Genomic DNA, 15513 nt, shown 5'->3' with positions numbered 1-15513 from the left:
ACTGTACTTATAAATGAATCTCTCTCCGATATAGGTATGTATATAATTACCTCTATTTTGGCATCTAATTCTGCGTCAGATGCTACCACATGTTCATCTTCTTTCTTTCCTGTAACCTTTATTAAAACTTGTTTTGTTTTCCAGTATTTTTTCTGCATCCTGCTGACTACTGACTGGTCTTCCAGGTGACCTTGCTTGAAGGTGTCCATGGAGTGACTAAACCCAAAAGTAAATAGATGTCCACAAGTTCAATAAAGAAGTATCTAAGAAGATAAAATTGGGGATACGCTGTACCACTTCAGTGCATTTCTCAAGCTTAAAATATAAGAAGTGTAAACTTTCTTTCTTGGACTGGTTGAAAGGAAATACTGTACACAGTTTGCAAGCTACAGTCTAAGTTTGCATTGGGATGCGATGCTTAGCAACTTGACATTTATGCTTGGTTTAACTAGATCAGTTTTCCGTATCAGATTAAATGCCATTGTTTACTACAGAACTCCCTGAAATTTAAATTATTGAAGAGCTATTTCAGATTGAGATCCCTATAAATTTTTAAGACTGTTTTTTTTCTTTTCAGAAAAGTGACAGCAACAGTCCTTTTCAGAATCAGAAGAATCTTTATTTGCATCAGCCACTAGCCATAGCAATAAAATAAAATAATATGTACTGAAGATAGAGGTAAAAACGTAAATATACAAAATACATTTTAGAGGTTTGCATCAATAATCAAATAATAGATCTTACTCTAATTGCCCCTGCTAAAAACCTTGCAGTTTTTGCTGTAACCTGATCATCTTAACCTGCTAAAAGGAAGTCCACAGTAGCAATGGTTGAACATGGAGAATAATAGAGGGGTAATAACCTCACTCCTCAAATCCTTATAAAGAGTGCAAGCCAGAGGCACATGAGCCACTGACTCAATACTGCCATCTCCACAGGGACACAACTGTTTTTCCAGATAATTTTTTTGAAATCAACCCTCAAATACAGCCGAAGACAGTATATTCAATATTGCGAAAGCAAAAGTGCATCTGTATTTTGGAATTGTCAAATTTTGCAAACAGGGTGCCAACATGTCAAAATGACTAGGTGGAAAATAATCATACCATGGACAAAATTTCCTTATTGTGGTCAAATTATTCTGTCGCTTGATATAGTATAAGGTAAAGGTGAAAGGACCCCTGACCATTAGGTCCAGTCGTAGCCGACTCTGGGGTTGCGCGCTCATCTCGCTTTACTGGCCAAGGGAGCCGGTGTACAGCTTCTTGGTCATGTGGCCAGCACGACTAAGCCGCTTCCGACGAACCAGAGCAGCGCACGGACACGCTGTTTACCTTCCCGCCAGAGCGGTATCTATTTATCTACTTGCACTTTGATGTGCTTTCGAACTGCTAGGTTGGCAGGAGCAGGGACAGAGCAACGAGAGCTCACCCCGTCGCAGGGATTCGAATCGCCGACCTTCTGATCGGCAAGTCCTAGGCTCGATGGTTTAACCCAAAGCGCCACCCTCGTCCCAGGCGCTGTCTAATCAAATTATTTGCTTTACTGAAGCCCAGTGTTAATAACTGTTGCGGTGATAAACCAGAAAAGTAAAGCTTTTTGGTTGACAGTATTAGTCCAAGTGCTCTCAGGACAATCTTGCGATTCTAAGGGTAGTAGACCGGTGGGGTTTAAATAGCAACAGTCCCTTTTCCTATGTTCCGTCATCTCAAATGACGCATGCTCAGTTGTAGAGAATTGAAAGCCTATGTCAGGGGTAGGCAACCTAAGGCCCATGGGCCACAAGCGACCTATGGAGGTCATTTAACCGGATCATGAGCCACCCCCAAACTGAGCTGCCTGTCCGGCGAGTCCCCACACGCTGCGCTGAACCAGCACAGCACTGGGACTCACTTCCGCGGCACCAGAAATTGCATCTGTGCAGACGCAGATGCTGGAAATCGTGGGCGCTCACATGTGCGCGCAATCCGGCCCACAAAGGGATCTCTGCGAGGTAAACCTTGCTGCCCCCTGTAGTCCAACCCTCTGCCATTGGGAGAAGACCAGCAGCGCTTCCTATTTGGCAAGAGCTGTTGAAGCAGTGGTATTGGCGGGGTGGGGTGGGGGAGAGGCTGCCAAAAAGGAGGCGGATCTGGTCTCCAAAGGATCGTGCCCCAATGGTTGCTATCACCACAGTGACCGCTTTCATCGCTTTCACAAGTAGCTTAAGGCCATTCACGGATACCTTCAGGCCCTAGACATTTCCTTTTAAGCTTCAGCAAGTGGGACGCGGGTGGCGCTGTGGGTTAAACCACAGAGCCTAGGACTTGCCGATCAGAAGGTCGGCGGTTCGAATCCCCAAGACGGGGTGAGCTCCCATTGCTCGGTCCCTGCTCCTGCCAACCTAGCAGTTCGAAAGCACGTCAAAGTGCAAGTAGATAAATAGGTACCACTCTGGCGGGAAGGTAAATGGCATTTCCGTGCGCTTTTCCGGTTCGCCAGAAGCGGCTTAGTTATGCTGGCCACATGACCCGGAAGCTGTACGCCGGCTCCCTCGGCCAATAAAGCGAGATGAGCGCCGCAACCCCAGAGTCGGCCATGACTGGACCTAATGGTCAGGGGTCCCTTTACCTTTAAGTCACCTGAAGACTGCCCTTGGTCAGCTTTCAGGGCTTGAAAGGAGACTTACTTACATCCTTCAACACAAGTCTATATGCAAGCAGCTGTGCGAGGCTGGTAAAACTTTGTATTTAAGAACTCTCCTGGTTGCTATAGGCAACTAGGAGTTCTATATAGGCAAGTGAGGAGCCTGGCTGAGGAGCGAAGGATCACTTGCCCCTTCCTCCTCGGCCAGCAAGGTGACGCAGGAGACTTGTGGTGGACGGATGCATATTATAAATGGCAACTTTTAAAATGGCCTGCTAAAGGAGCCACTAGTAGCCTGGTTTTTTTCCATGCTGGTTGCAGAGAAGGGCTTCCTAATCTCCGGGACCAGTATGGAAGCACCAGCTACTCTCTCTCTCTCTCTTAATTGTAGGCTAGTAACTTCTGTGGGCTTATTTACAAGGCAAAAGTTCAGGAGGCAGAGGAGTCCAAATGGCAAAAGTGCCAAATGCTTTTATTAGGATCAACTCAACTTTAGCTCTTTCTATAATTGTTCATGGTGCACACTGAAGCTGAAACAAAAAACACCAGTGTGCACCATGAACGGAGTGTGCACCAGAGAGTGATATTTATTGAGGATCTAACAAATCAGAAAATAAATAAAAACTTGAGTTTTTCCATGGAGCTCTGCGAAAGGAATCAAAGTACTGTTGGAGCGTCGAGGGCTGTGGTTGCAGGAAACCAAGGTAGCAACTTCAGTTCCCAAAACTGATCTCAAAAAGGGGTTGTTTGCTTTTAAACCTCTTTATTGTTTCACTCTGTAAAGCTTACTTTGCCCAATGCCACACAGGCGAATCACTAACCCACAAAAGAGGAAACCATAATGAATGTGTTAGGTCTGAAGTTGACACCAGACTCTTGCTACTAAAACCTGACATGTCCATTTATTTATTTGTTTATTAAATTTCCATCCCACCCTTCCTCCCAAAGCAATTCAGGGTGGCTACTCTTCTGAAAAGCACCACTTTATAGTGATGCACATGCTAGAGAGCTCTTTATATCCCTGTGCTGAGGCAACGCCGGATTTAGGGTGCTGTGGGCAGTTCCCCGCCACAGGGCACCGAGCTGAGAAGTCGCAAAATAATAATGATAAGAATAATAAAACCTATACAGTATTGATAGGGGTAGCGTCTGAGAAGATCCATAAAAAGCCACTGAACCAAAAGGAATTATTGTGAAAATAAGAAATACTTAGGGGAGGAGGGGCGCCAAAATTTGTCCTCTCTCAGGTTGCCACATAACCAAAGTCCGTCCCTGGCTGAGCCTGAGGCAACTTCTAATGAGGCATCTGATCATAGCCTGCATTTTAATCAAGGCTTATATTTTGATCAGATTCCTGTATTCTAAAAATGAGCTTAAATTCACATGTTTCTTTCGAGACAGGAAACCAGCAGGCAAGGTCTTTGTCGCAGGCAAGGTCTTTGTCAGAGGCCCCTTTGGTTTATAGCGGTCATAAAACAGGCTGGGAGCAAAAGGTCACACTGACCATACAAATTATAGAATACAATCAAGGTTGCAAAAACACAATTAATTATTGTGCCTCCCATTAAACTTGAGCCACATCTTCCTAAGGTTAAAAGGGCAAGAGCTAATACAAACAGCAGCTGGCTAGGGAAGAGGCCTCTCTCTCTCTGAAGCTGCTTTGAAGCTTCAGAGAATTTAGGGAACTTAGGGAACTTAGCTTTTACTAAGTTCCTTTTTACTTAAGACAAGATCTTTGCTTCTAAAAATCTATATATGTTATGTATGAAATATATTGGCTTAAATGTAATTATGCAAAGGATTTAGAAAGTAAGAAATCATAGAATCATAGAATCATAGAAGAAGTTGGAATAGACCACGAAGGCCATTGAGTCCAGACCCCTGCCAAGCAGGAAAAACAATCAGAGCACTCCTGACATATGGTTGTCAAGCCTCTGCTTAATGACCTCCAAAGAAGGAGATCTTTCATTGATAATGTGTGGGAAGGTGAACGAAAAGATCTGTTCAGATAAAATTAGCCACCATCTGTTTTGGAGTGAATAGGGCAATAGGGCAAAAGATGAAATGTTAGTTAAGGCGCCTAGTCTAGGGCAAAAGGTTATCTGGTAATTAAGGTGCCTTGTAGAGGTTAATGGCTGTTTGCCAATTATAAATAGAAGGAAATATAGCTCTTTGTCTCCCATAAAAGGTAATAGGAAATGGGTGTATCTTTTATGATTGGTTCTAGCAAACAGCCAATAGGAATTTTAACCAGGCTGATTGGACAGAGGCAGCCAAAGGAGGAGCAAGGGGGCTGAGCTGAGGGAATATAAGTGCTGGCCATAATGGCAGGAGGCCAGGCCAGAGCTTGGTAACCTTATACCACTGTGCCTCACATTTATTTGTCTGACAAATAAATTATTATTTTAATTTCTCTATTGCTGCGTTGAATATTTCATTCCAGCTAAGCGTTAACCACAAGCAGGGTGCTACACTCACACGGGAGAAAGAGTTGCAATTTTCATTTATAACCCGAAATGCTGTTTCGGTGACCACGAGCACTTTTCTACACATCTTTTCAGGTCCGCCTCAGTGCATTTCTTTCATTGGTTTGAAGGAGGCACCTGAGTCAAGGGCATTAATAAGCAGGTGCCGCAGGTGGTGTGCCACAGGTGTGCTACAGGCGGTGTGCCGCAGATGTGCCACAGGCGGTGTGCTGCAGAAGTGCCACAGGCAGTGGCGGAGCTTCATGCTCCAGCACTGGGGGCGGAGAGCAGGTGGGGGCGGGGTGCGCATCCCAGGGGTGGGGTGCGCTGTCCGCAGGGGTGTGGCGCACATCCTAGGGGCAGGGCGCGCCGCCTGCGGGGCGGGGCACCCAGTGCTGGGGGGGGCAGCTGCGATGGCATCCTCTTCCTTCACCAGTGGCCACAGGTGTGCTACAGGCGGTATGCCACAGGTGTGCCACAGGTCTCCCACCTCACTCTTCCTTCACCAGTGGCCACAGGTGTGCCACAGGCAGTGTGCCGCAGGTGTGCTACAGGCGGTGTGCTGCAGATGTACAACAGGCAGTGTGCTGCACGTGTGCCACAGATGCGCCACAGGTGTGCTACAGGGGCTGTGCCGCAGGCAGTGGCGGAGCTTCATGCTCCACCACTGGGGGCGGAGAGCAGGCGGGGCGGGGCTGGTGTGGGTCCCAGGGCACACATCCTGGGGGCAGGGCACACCGCCTGCGGGGGTGGGATGACAGCCGCGATAGCATCCTGGGGATCGCGCTGCCAAGGTTGGTGCGCTCCCACCGCACTCTTCCTTCACCAGTGGCCACAGGTGTGCCACAGGCGGTGTGCCGCAGGTGTGCCACTGGCAGTGTGCTGCAGGTGTGCCACAGATGTGCTAGTGTGCCACAGGTGTGACGCAGGTAGTGTGCTACAGGCGGTGTGCTGCAGGTGTGCCAGAGGCGGTGTGCTGCAGGTGTGCCACAGGTGGTGTGCCACAGGCAGTGTCCTGCAGGTGTGCCACAGATGTGCTAGTGTACCACAGGTGTGACGCAGGTAGTGTGCTACAGGTGTGCTACAGGCGGTGTGCTGCAGGTGTGCCACAGATGTGCTAGTGTACCACAGGTGTGACACAGGTAGTGTGCTACAGGTGTGCTACAGGCGGTGTGCTGCAGGTGTGCCAGAGGCGGTGTGCTGCAGGTGTGCCACAGGTGGTGTGCCACAGGTGTGCCACAGGCAGTGTGCTGCAGGTGTGCCACAGATGTGCTAGTGTACCACAGGTGTGACGCAGGTAGTGTGCTACAGGTGTGCCAGAGGCGGTGTGCTGCAGGTGTGCCACAGGTGGTGTGCCACAGGCAGTGTGCTGCAGGTGTGCCACAGATGTGCTAGTGTACCACAGGTGTGACACAGGTAGTGTGCTACAGGTGTGCCAGAGGCGGTGTGCTGCAGGTGTGCCACAGGTGGTGTGCCACAGGTGTGCCACAGGCAGTGTGCTGCAGGTGTGCCACAGATGTGCTAGTGTGCCACAGGTGTGACGCAGGTAGTGTGCTACAGGTGTGCTACAGGCGGTGTGCTGCAGGTGTGCCAGAGGCGGTGTGCTGCAGGTGTGCCACAGATGTGCTAGTGTACCACAGGTGTGACGCAGGTAGTGTGCTACAGGTGTGCTACAGGCGGTGTGCTGCAGGTGTGCCAGAGGCGGTGTGCTGCAGGTGTGCCACAGGTGGTGTGCCACAGGTGTGCCACAGGCAGTGTGCTGCAGGTGTGCCACAGATGTGCTAGTGTACCACAGGTGTGACGCAGGTAGTGTGCTACAGGTGTGCCAGAGGCGGTGTGCTGCAGGTGTGCCACAGGTGGTGTGCCACAGGTGTGCCACAGGCAGTGTGCTGCAGGTGTGCCACAGATGTGCTAGTGTACCACAGGTGTGACGCAGGTAGTGTGCTACAGGTGTGCCACAGGCAGTGTGCTGCAGGTGTGCCACAGTTAGGAGTGCCAGCGCAAAACCCTCCCTCCGCCCCTCCCATGGCCGCCCACCCCCACCCCGACGAACTGGGCCGGTGGGAATTATGGGTGTTGGGATGGCGCAGACAACGGGTACTGTATTTTTATTTCTAGGTGGGCCCGTTGCACCCCACACGTTAAGGTCTCTGACAGGAAAATAACGTTGGCGACAGGAGTTCAAAAATGGTTAAAAAAGGATAGAACTTTCTTTATGTATGCTACAACAGCAGCAAGAATACTCATCGCAAAGTATTGGAAGACGCAAGATCTACCCACTCTGGAAGAATGGCAGACGAAGTTGATTGACTTTATGGGATTGGCAGAAATGACTGGCAGAATCCGTGACCAGGGAGAAGAATCGGCAGAAGAAGAATGGAAGAAATTCAAAGACTATTTGCAAAAATATTGTAATATTAAGGAATATTGAGTGATGTTGGATTGAAATTAAGGGGTTATCAGCTGTAATGGTATAAAAGAATATGAAAAAATAGTTCTTTTTTTGTATATAAGTAAAAGTATAAGTTACAATAATTTAAGAAGATGGATAGAAAATAAGGCTTTTAGCTGTAATGCTATGAGATAAGGATTTGCTGGATGAACAATTTGAACTGGAATACAAGAAGGGGAGGTATGAGGAGGTCAATGTTATTGAAAAATAAGATATGAAATTTATGTGTTTTTAATATTTTTTCTTTTTAATTTTTTTCCTTTTTTTCTTGGTTTGTATAAAATGGAAAATCTTAATAAATATCTTCTTAAAAAATTTGCTGGATGAACAATTTGAACTGGAATACAAGAAGGGGAGGTATGAGGAGGTCAGGGAAATATGTTATTGAAAAATAAGATATGAAATTTATGTGTTTTTAATATTTTTTCTTTTTAATTTTTTCCCTTTTTTTCTTGGTTTGTATAAAATGGAAAATCTTAATAAATATCTTCTTAAAAAAAAAATGGGCGGGGGCGGGGCAAGTGGGGAGGCGGGCTCACTGCTTCGAAGAGCCTCCCCCACGAAGAAGCAAACGGTCGTGGTGAGGAGGGGGCGTGGCCAACCGCCGCAGCAAAGGCCTGAGGTGATTTAACGGCAACATGAGGCACTCCTCCCTCCTTCCCCTCACTCACTCTTTCCCGCCAAAACGCTTACCGTTAAACGCGTTGCTGGGCCCGGCTTCTCCCCTGAGCATTTGGCTGGACACTGTTGGAAAGAAATACTGTCATTTTTCCCGCATTGCTCTGCGTTACCTTGTTTCCACATTTCTATACTCGGAGGGGAAAACGAAGAGCTGCTTCTGTAGATCGCGTCAAATTATCCCAATGGTTTAGCCCCCCCCCCCATTTTAATTGGTCATTTCAAATCACAGCATATGAAATATAATAAACGAACTTGGAAGTCTCTCTTTTTCTCTTGAAGCCAAGTATTTCTGGTATCTGCTAAAGTTCAACACTCCCGATTTTGAAAAATGTTCTCTGCAGTTTTTCTCAGTCTCGATGTGCCTATAAGGATGGGTGATAAATGCATTTATGAGAATGAGAAATTAAGTCTAAATTGGGGGAGGGAGGTGGTGAAATGACTGGAAGATAAAATGTGCCCAAAAAGTGACATCTTGCATGCGTTTAGCAGAGTTTATTTTCCTCTCTGTCCCTCCTACCCCCCCCCCCCCATATGTATACCAGGAAAGGATATTCAAATAGGGCTGTGGCTATATTTCATAAAATTTTATTTCATAATAATTTTATTTTATTTGTTTCATTTTCATAAAATGAATTATACCCATCATAAGTTTGGCCCAAGGACAACTTCTCTCTGTTGGGAAAGATGGCAAAAAGCAATTAAAATAAACCTGATAGGAAATATTATTGAATTAATAAACAGTACTCTGGTCTCCCAGGCAAAGTTTGGACAAGTTGTAAGCATTTATGACGACTTTCAAAGGTGCAGAGTGCAGACCATCATTTTCAATCTAAAGCCAAATGTGTGTTAATCCACAACTATTAGTTTACAACAAAAACAAAAACACATATTAATTTCACATCGAATTTTTCACAAATTATTCCTTTTCTGGACTTCCTTCAGCTTTTCCGTAAATTATCCATAGTCATTATTTAAATTACACATTCCTTAGATTTATATTGACATTATTTATATCTTTCTTTCTATTCCCTTTAGACAATACTTCTTAATTTTTCACAGTGCTTCTTTAAATCCCTCTAGCGTTATCTGTCCCTCACTTATACTTTCCAGATATTCCACAAATTTTCCCCAGTCCTCGATGAACTTTTGGTCTCTTAAGTATCTAATCTTCCCTGTCAATTTGTCCAACTCCGCATAGTCTAACAGCTTCATTCTCCATTCTTCCACTGTCGGTATTTCCTGTTGTTTCCATTTTTGGGCCAGTAACACTCTTGCGGCTGTCACTGCATATTGAAAGAATTTACAGTCCTTTCTTTTTATCTCATTTCCTAATATTCCTAACAGAAAGACCTCTGGTTTCTTTATAAATGTATATTTTAAAATCTTCTTCAATTCATTATATATCTTTTCCCAGAAGTCTTTCACTTTCTTACATTCCCACCACATATGGTAAAAAGAACCTTCTTTATCTTTACATTTCCAACACTTATTACATGTCTTATACATTTTCGCTAATTTTACCGGTGTTATATACCATCTGTAAAACATTTTCATAACATTTTCTTTTAACGTCATACATGCTGTAAATTTTAAATTTTCCTTCCAAAGTTTTACCCAGTCCTCAAATTGTATGTTATAGCCAAAGTCTCTGGCCCAGTGAATCATTACCGACTTGACTTCTTCATCCTTTAAATTCCATTCTAACAACAACTTATACATTTTGGATAAAATTTTAACATCATTATCTATTATTTCAATCTGAAATTTAGAATCCACAACTATTCTAAGTCTGTTAACATAATATTGAAGAGGGAAGGCACATTGCTAGACCTGGTTACTTTGTAACTGGGAAAATCCATGAGTGTGGAGGTGTTACTTAAGTCCAGTGATAGGTAGCCGTGTTGGTTGAAAGCTTATACCAAGAACAAACTTAGTGTGTCTCTAAGGTGCTACTGTACATAATAATCATATGTGTGTGTGTGTGTGTGTGTGTGTGTGTGTGTGTATATATATATATATATATATATATATATATATATATACAATGTCCAGTGGGTGTGCTGAAGACTTAGGACAGGCTTGCACAATCTGTGATCCACCATTTTGAATATAGCCCACCAGTCATATGCAGTAAATAGGCCTCTTGTGTTTTTAAGTCCCAGGTAGGCAGCAAAAAAACCTGAAAATGTTGTAATGATAATAATAAAAAATCATTTATACCCCCACATCTGGCTGGGTTTCCCCAGCCACTCTGAGCGGCTCCCAACAGAATATTATTATTATTAAAGTGATAAAACATCAAACATTAAAAACTTTCCTAAACAGGGCTGCCTTCAGATGTCTTCTAAAAGTCAGATAGTTGTTTATTTTAAAACAATAAAGACATAATCTCCAAATACATTTATAGAAAGAAAAAAGAAAAAACATACAAACAAGCATACAAGCAATAGAAAAAACAAACAACAATATAAGAAACAACAATCATATAACAAACATCATTTATACACCCAACAATTCAACCTTCAGATGTCTTCTAAAAGTCAGATAGTTGTTTATTTCCTTGACATCTGATGGGAGGGCGTTCCACAAGGTGGGCGCCACCACCGAGAAGGCCCTCTGCCCGGTTCCCTGTAATCTTACTTCTTGCAGTGAGGGAACTGCCAAAAGGCCCTCGGTGCTGGACCTCAGTGTCGGGGCAAAACAATGGGGGTGGAGACGCTCCTTCAGGTATACTGGGCTGTTCATGGGGCAGTGCTGGATTAAACTCTGTGGAGGCCCCTTGGCAGACAAAATCTGGGCAGGGGGCAGGCCTCGTGTGCACGCTGGAATAACATTGAACTAAGAAAGCTTGATTGTTGTTTTCTTTCAAATCAATATTATTTTGATCCATTGTTGCAGGACCCCTAAAAAGTGTGGGGCCCATAGGCCGGTGCCTACTCTGCCTATTTGGTAATCCAGCCCGGCCCCTTTGGCTGCAGGAGAGAGTAGAAATGGAAGTTGAGGGACGCCTCCTGATGCGCTGCAGCTGTTCCCCACTATGAAATGGAAGGCTCAACATTTGTCAGGCATTTTCGGATGCTCAGCAGCCCTGTGTCTTTACAACAACCCTGTAAAGTAGGCCAGTGCTATGCGCCCCCCCAAATTGCAGCTGAATCCCTCACAGATTGGCATCCAACCTCTGCTTAAAAGTCAAGGAAGGAGAGTCCACCACTGTCCCAGAGAGTCTTACCATCAGAAAGTTCTTCCTAATGTTTAGTCCGAATCTCCTCTCCTGCCCTCCCCTCTGGAGCAGCAGAAAACAAGCTTGCTCCCTCTTGCAGTCTTCAGATATTGGAAGATGGCTCTCCTTTCTGTCTCCTCCTCTCCAGGCTAAACATACCCAGCTGCCTCAACCATTCCTCATCAGGCTTGGTTTCCAAACCCTTCATCATCCTATTCGCCCTCCTCTGCTCACATTCCAGCTGCTCAATATCCTTCTTCAATTAGCCAGCACTGACTGGCTGCAGCTCTCCAGGGTTTTGGATGGGGGGGAGGGACATTCCCAGCCCCCCCCCCCGAGATGCCGCCCAGGACAGAAGACCTGCATGCAAGGCAAATGGTCCAATCCTGCGCTATGAAGACCCCTAGCCTGCCTTGAAGGATGTGGGGATAGTTTCCCTTTGGAAATGGGGCTGCAGGCAGAACAGCAGGTGCCTCCTAGTTCTGACAGTGGAGCATCACCTCTCAGGAGGAGCCAGGTCCAGGTGGGGAGGTTGCCATGGTGACAAGCACCTGCCCTCCTTTGTGACAGCTCTTGCTTCTCCCTTAAAAGCCACCACTTGCAGGCAGCCATTGAGGCAAGTTGAGTAGTAGAGAGAGGAGTTGGTGGTGGTTGGAGACGAAAAAGAGAGGTATTCATTTGATTTATTACTTTTATTTGATTCATTTGATTCTATTTTTATTTTATTTATTATTTTACTTTTGAATTTTAACATTTAATTTTACTTTGTAGTTTGTTTTTTTGTTTTCATATTTTTTTATTTTACATTTTTATTTTGTGCATTTTGTATATATTTATTTTGTGCATAGAGGAGTAGCTAGAGGTAAGCGTAGGGTTAGGGTAAGGCTTATGGCTGGGGCCAGAGTTAGTCTTGGGTGGGCATTTTAGCTAGTTAGCTAGTTTAGAGAGGAGGGTGGGATTTTTTTGTGAACAAAATGTGCAGACTGTATGATTCCTTCCCTTTCTCTTGTTCTGGGGGTGGGGTGCAAGTCCTGGGGTACTCTGCACAGCCTTAACTCACTGGAAATCAACCCAGCCAGTCTTCTCCAGAGAGCTCAGCTCCTCCACACTCGTCCCCTGCCTTCCCCTTTTCATCATTTACTAGGACATTCCCAGCCCACTTTCCTCCCAGGAGCTCAAGGTGGCCTTCACGGTTCTCCCTGCCACCAATTGTTATCTTCACAGCAGCCCTGCAAAGTAGGCTAGGCTGGCCCAAGGTCCACCAGGGAGCTTCATGGCCGAGTGGGAATTCGAACCCTGCTCTCCCAGGTCCTCCTAGTCCAACCCTCCAACCACTACACCTCTGCCTGGCTCCATTTTGCATTCCTCCAGCTGCCTTCTCCCCCTTCTTGGGGGTCTCTCTGGCTCCAAGGAAGACTCCACCACCATCCTCATGTTCTGCTCCACTTCTGGGACACCTTGATGCTTGGAGGACCCTCCTAGGGGTCTCCACCCTCTCCAGGAAGGGCAAGGCTGTCCTAAGACAATGAAGCAGAGCAGCCCTTTAACAGCTGGCAATGCTTGTCTTTCCTTTGGGCTGGAGCTCTTGAACCCATAGCACTTGAGGCCTCCTTTCTCTGTCTCTCTGGCAGCCCTTTGTGCTCTGGGCTGCCTCTTTCCAGCTCTGGTGATGCCCTTTCAGGTCACTGAACTACAGAGAGATGGAAGGAATCGGGCCAGATGTCCCTCCTCACATACAAACACCCCCCCAAGAATTGGGGCTGCCGGCTTCTGTGTCACTCTCGGTTCTGCTCGTCTCTTCTAGGTTCAGGTGATTAAGATGCCTGATCGGCCGCAGCAACAGGGTGGCTCCCCTGCAAGGCCCGTGGTTTCAGGGGAGCAAGTAGCTCTCCTTTTTGGGACAGAAGAGGGCAGGAATGGGCTGGGGGGCAGCTAGTCAAAAGGAGGACAGAGCCAGATGGCTGGATCTGACCCAAGGTCCATCTGGGCAAGTGTCTGGAAACCCAACACACACACCTCAGCGACCACCCCGTTTTGTGGGGTCCAATGGAGGCAGGGGGCCGGGCTGCAGAGCAAGAGGCCAGGATTGGCCCCCAAGGCCTGAGGTGTCCCTCCCCTGTAGTAGGACTTGGAATCTAGGAGAAAACTCTTGAAATAGCCTTGCCAAGGGCTCAGGGACGAACTCCCCTGTCCCCATGTCCTTCTCTTTGCAAATGTGCTGGGGTTCCACATCCCTTCCCTAGGGGTGAGTACTGGATAAAACAAGAGCAGGGAGTGGATCCCTCATACCTGCCCCCCACTGCTCAGGCTCTTTGCCCCCCACTCTGCACTATCAGATGCGGCGGAGCCCTCTCCCAAGGAACTGACAGCCTGACTCTTGCATTTCAGCTGCTGGAGGAAGATCAGCTATGCCTCCTGCAGGTCATCCAGAACTGCCAGGCAGCTCGGCTCAGGAGGCTCCGAACCCTGAAGTGCTCCAAGCAGGATACAGCCAAAGCTATTATGGTGAGTGATGGGTGATGTGAGGGACCCCCATGGGGAGGGAGGGGCAGAGAGGGGCTTTGGGGAAGGACTTGTGCATCTGCTGGAGAGGAGGACCCTTCTGGCTTACGGCTTGGGGTTGCCAATCCCCTGGACAAGCCTGGCGTTTGGGGTCAGAGACGTCCTCCAGAGACCCCCAGAAGGAGCTGGACTTTCCTTCTCTGCTGTCTTCCGGAACATCTTTGGCCACTTGGAGTGCTTCAGGGATTGCCCCCTGAGCCTGGACCTGGCCTTGGAGGCCCTCCTCCAGCTGAGGTGAGTGGGGTCTTTGGGGTGGGCGGGGTTGGTGGGGCAGAACTCCAGGGGGAGCTCTGGGTGGGCAAAAGCAGGCAGGAGGGAGAAGGGGGCAAGGGAGACTTGGAGGAGGCAGCATCTAACCCCTTCCCTTTCTCTCTCCAGCTTCATGAGACCCCATTTCAGCTGCGATATGGTCAGTGCTATCCTGCATAGGACAATGGAGGCTGTTCTTGGGGGCGCAGAAAAGGAGGATGACAAAGAGGTATGTCCTCTGCTTTGACTTCCCTTTGCAAAGCTCTTTCTTCTTCTCGCACCCTTGCAAGATTTAACCCAGCACTCAACCTCTCTTTTCCCGCAGGAACTGAAGAGGCATTTCCAGAGCCTGCTGGGGAGGTCTCCTTCTGGAGGCCCCCAATGCTGGCACCCTCCTCCAGCTGCTCACTGTAAGTGTCCTGTGGCATCAGGGAAATTGGGAAACACTGGCCTGCGAGCGCTCCTGTTGGAGAACAGCCTTTACCAAAGGTGTCATGGACTTTGAAGGATCACGAATTCAAGGCGAAAAGAGGTAAGAGGAAGGCATGTTTGGCAAATCCTCACCATGATCAACTCCTGCCCGGAAACCTATGTCCCCGCTGTGGAAGGACATGTGGATCCAGAACTGGTCTCCACAGTCACTTACGGACACACCACTCCAACCGTGTTCATGGAAGGCAATCTTACTCGGCCACAAGCGATCGCCAAAGAAGAAGAACAACACATTGCCCAGGCTTGAACCCTACACAGGTCACTCCTAACACAGCAAAAACGACATGGGAGGCACCAATTACAAGTTACCGGTCTCTGCAGCCACAGCAGGTGCTGTGATTCTCCAGCAATTTGACTTCATCCCCAGAGGCACACTCCATTGTCTCCAAAGATAGGTAAGATACCAACAAGAGGGAAAATAATGGGCCGTTCCAATAACCGGAGTGCAGTCCTAAATGGCTCACCACCCCTGGGTTGTTTTTTAAAATATATACCTTGTAGAATTTGAAACCCACCAGGCGTTTTTAAACCACGGAGCTTCACGCCATAAACATGTCCCTCTTCAGGTTAAAAAATATGCAGCATAACAAACTGCTGCTTAAAGAAATGCAGATAAGAACCTAAGAGCCCTGCTGGACCCAACACTCCTTTATCACATTTATCTTTTCTGTGAACTGCCCTGAGACCTCTGGGCATAGAGTGGTATATAAAATCAAACCATCCATCCATCCATCCATCCATCCATCAATCAATCAATCAATCAATCA

The 15513-nt window shown here is 47.0% G+C and overlaps 2 protein-coding genes across 17 annotated transcripts in view; one reads left to right on the top strand and one right to left on the bottom strand.

Annotated features, from left to right (window-relative positions):
- The window catches only part of ICA1L (islet cell autoantigen 1 like), a 31761-nt gene extending 19670 nt beyond the window's left edge, over nt 1-12091 (bottom strand). The window contains exons 1-4 of one of the 11 annotated variants that reach the window (XM_083630913.1): nt 6992-7253; nt 5917-6774; nt 5137-5719; nt 51-216 (exon numbers count right to left, since the gene is read on the bottom strand). In XM_083630913.1, coding sequence (XP_083487039.1) covers nt 51-209 — 159 coding nt within the window. In that variant the 5' untranslated portion in view covers nt 210-216; nt 5137-5719; nt 5917-6774; nt 6992-7253. Of the gene's footprint in view, nt 1-50; nt 264-2610; nt 3049-5136; nt 5720-5916; nt 6775-6991; nt 7254-8235; nt 8323-8475; nt 8586-11677 lie in introns of those variants that run through there. The other 10 variants (XM_083630921.1, XM_083630915.1, XM_083630918.1 and 7 more) reach the window with 10 other exon arrangements.
- LOC310742957 (uncharacterized protein) lies at nt 5837-14558 on the top strand. 6 transcript variants are annotated; one of them, XM_083572914.1, is made up of 7 exons: nt 5837-5953; nt 6297-6346; nt 6546-6675; nt 6731-6846; nt 6901-6960; nt 13832-13948; nt 14384-14558. In XM_083572914.1, exons 1-7 carry the CDS (start codon nt 5845-5847, stop codon nt 14432-14434), a joined length of 633 nt encoding a protein of 210 aa, XP_083429040.1. In that variant the 5' UTR covers nt 5837-5844; the 3' UTR covers nt 14435-14558. The 6 variants fall into 6 exon arrangements, 1 of the variants encoding a protein (XP_083429040.1); XR_014538760.1 differs by lacking the exons at nt 5837-5953; nt 13832-13948; nt 14384-14558 and adding an exon at nt 7041-7146 and having other exon boundaries at nt 6283-6337; nt 6511-6595; nt 6651-6675; nt 6901-6985; XR_014538759.1 differs by lacking the exons at nt 5837-5953; nt 13832-13948; nt 14384-14558 and adding an exon at nt 7041-7146 and having other exon boundaries at nt 6283-6337; nt 6511-6586; nt 6641-6846; nt 6901-6985.
- The last annotated feature ends 955 nt before the right edge of the window (nt 14559-15513 follow it).

This window comes from Podarcis filfolensis (genome assembly GCF_964270895.1).
Source record: "Podarcis filfolensis genome assembly, chromosome: 1".
Classification (NCBI taxonomy): Eukaryota; Metazoa; Chordata; class Lepidosauria; order Squamata; family Lacertidae; genus Podarcis; species Podarcis filfolensis.
This window is presented reverse-complemented; position numbering and strand designations above follow the sequence as displayed.

Coding starts and splice junctions, on each gene's coding strand:
- LOC310742957 (XM_083572914.1), top strand. CDS start 5,845: ATGACAGCCGCGATAGCATCCTGGGGATCGCGCTGCCAAGGTTGGTGC. Junction 6,347..6,545: donor CCACAGGCAGTGTGCTGCAG/GTGTGCCACAGA, acceptor GGTGTGCTGCAG/GTGTGCCACAGGTGGTGTGC. Junction 6,961..13,831: donor CCACAGGTGGTGTGCCACAG/GTGTGCCACAGG, acceptor CTTGCATTTCAG/CTGCTGGAGGAAGATCAGCT.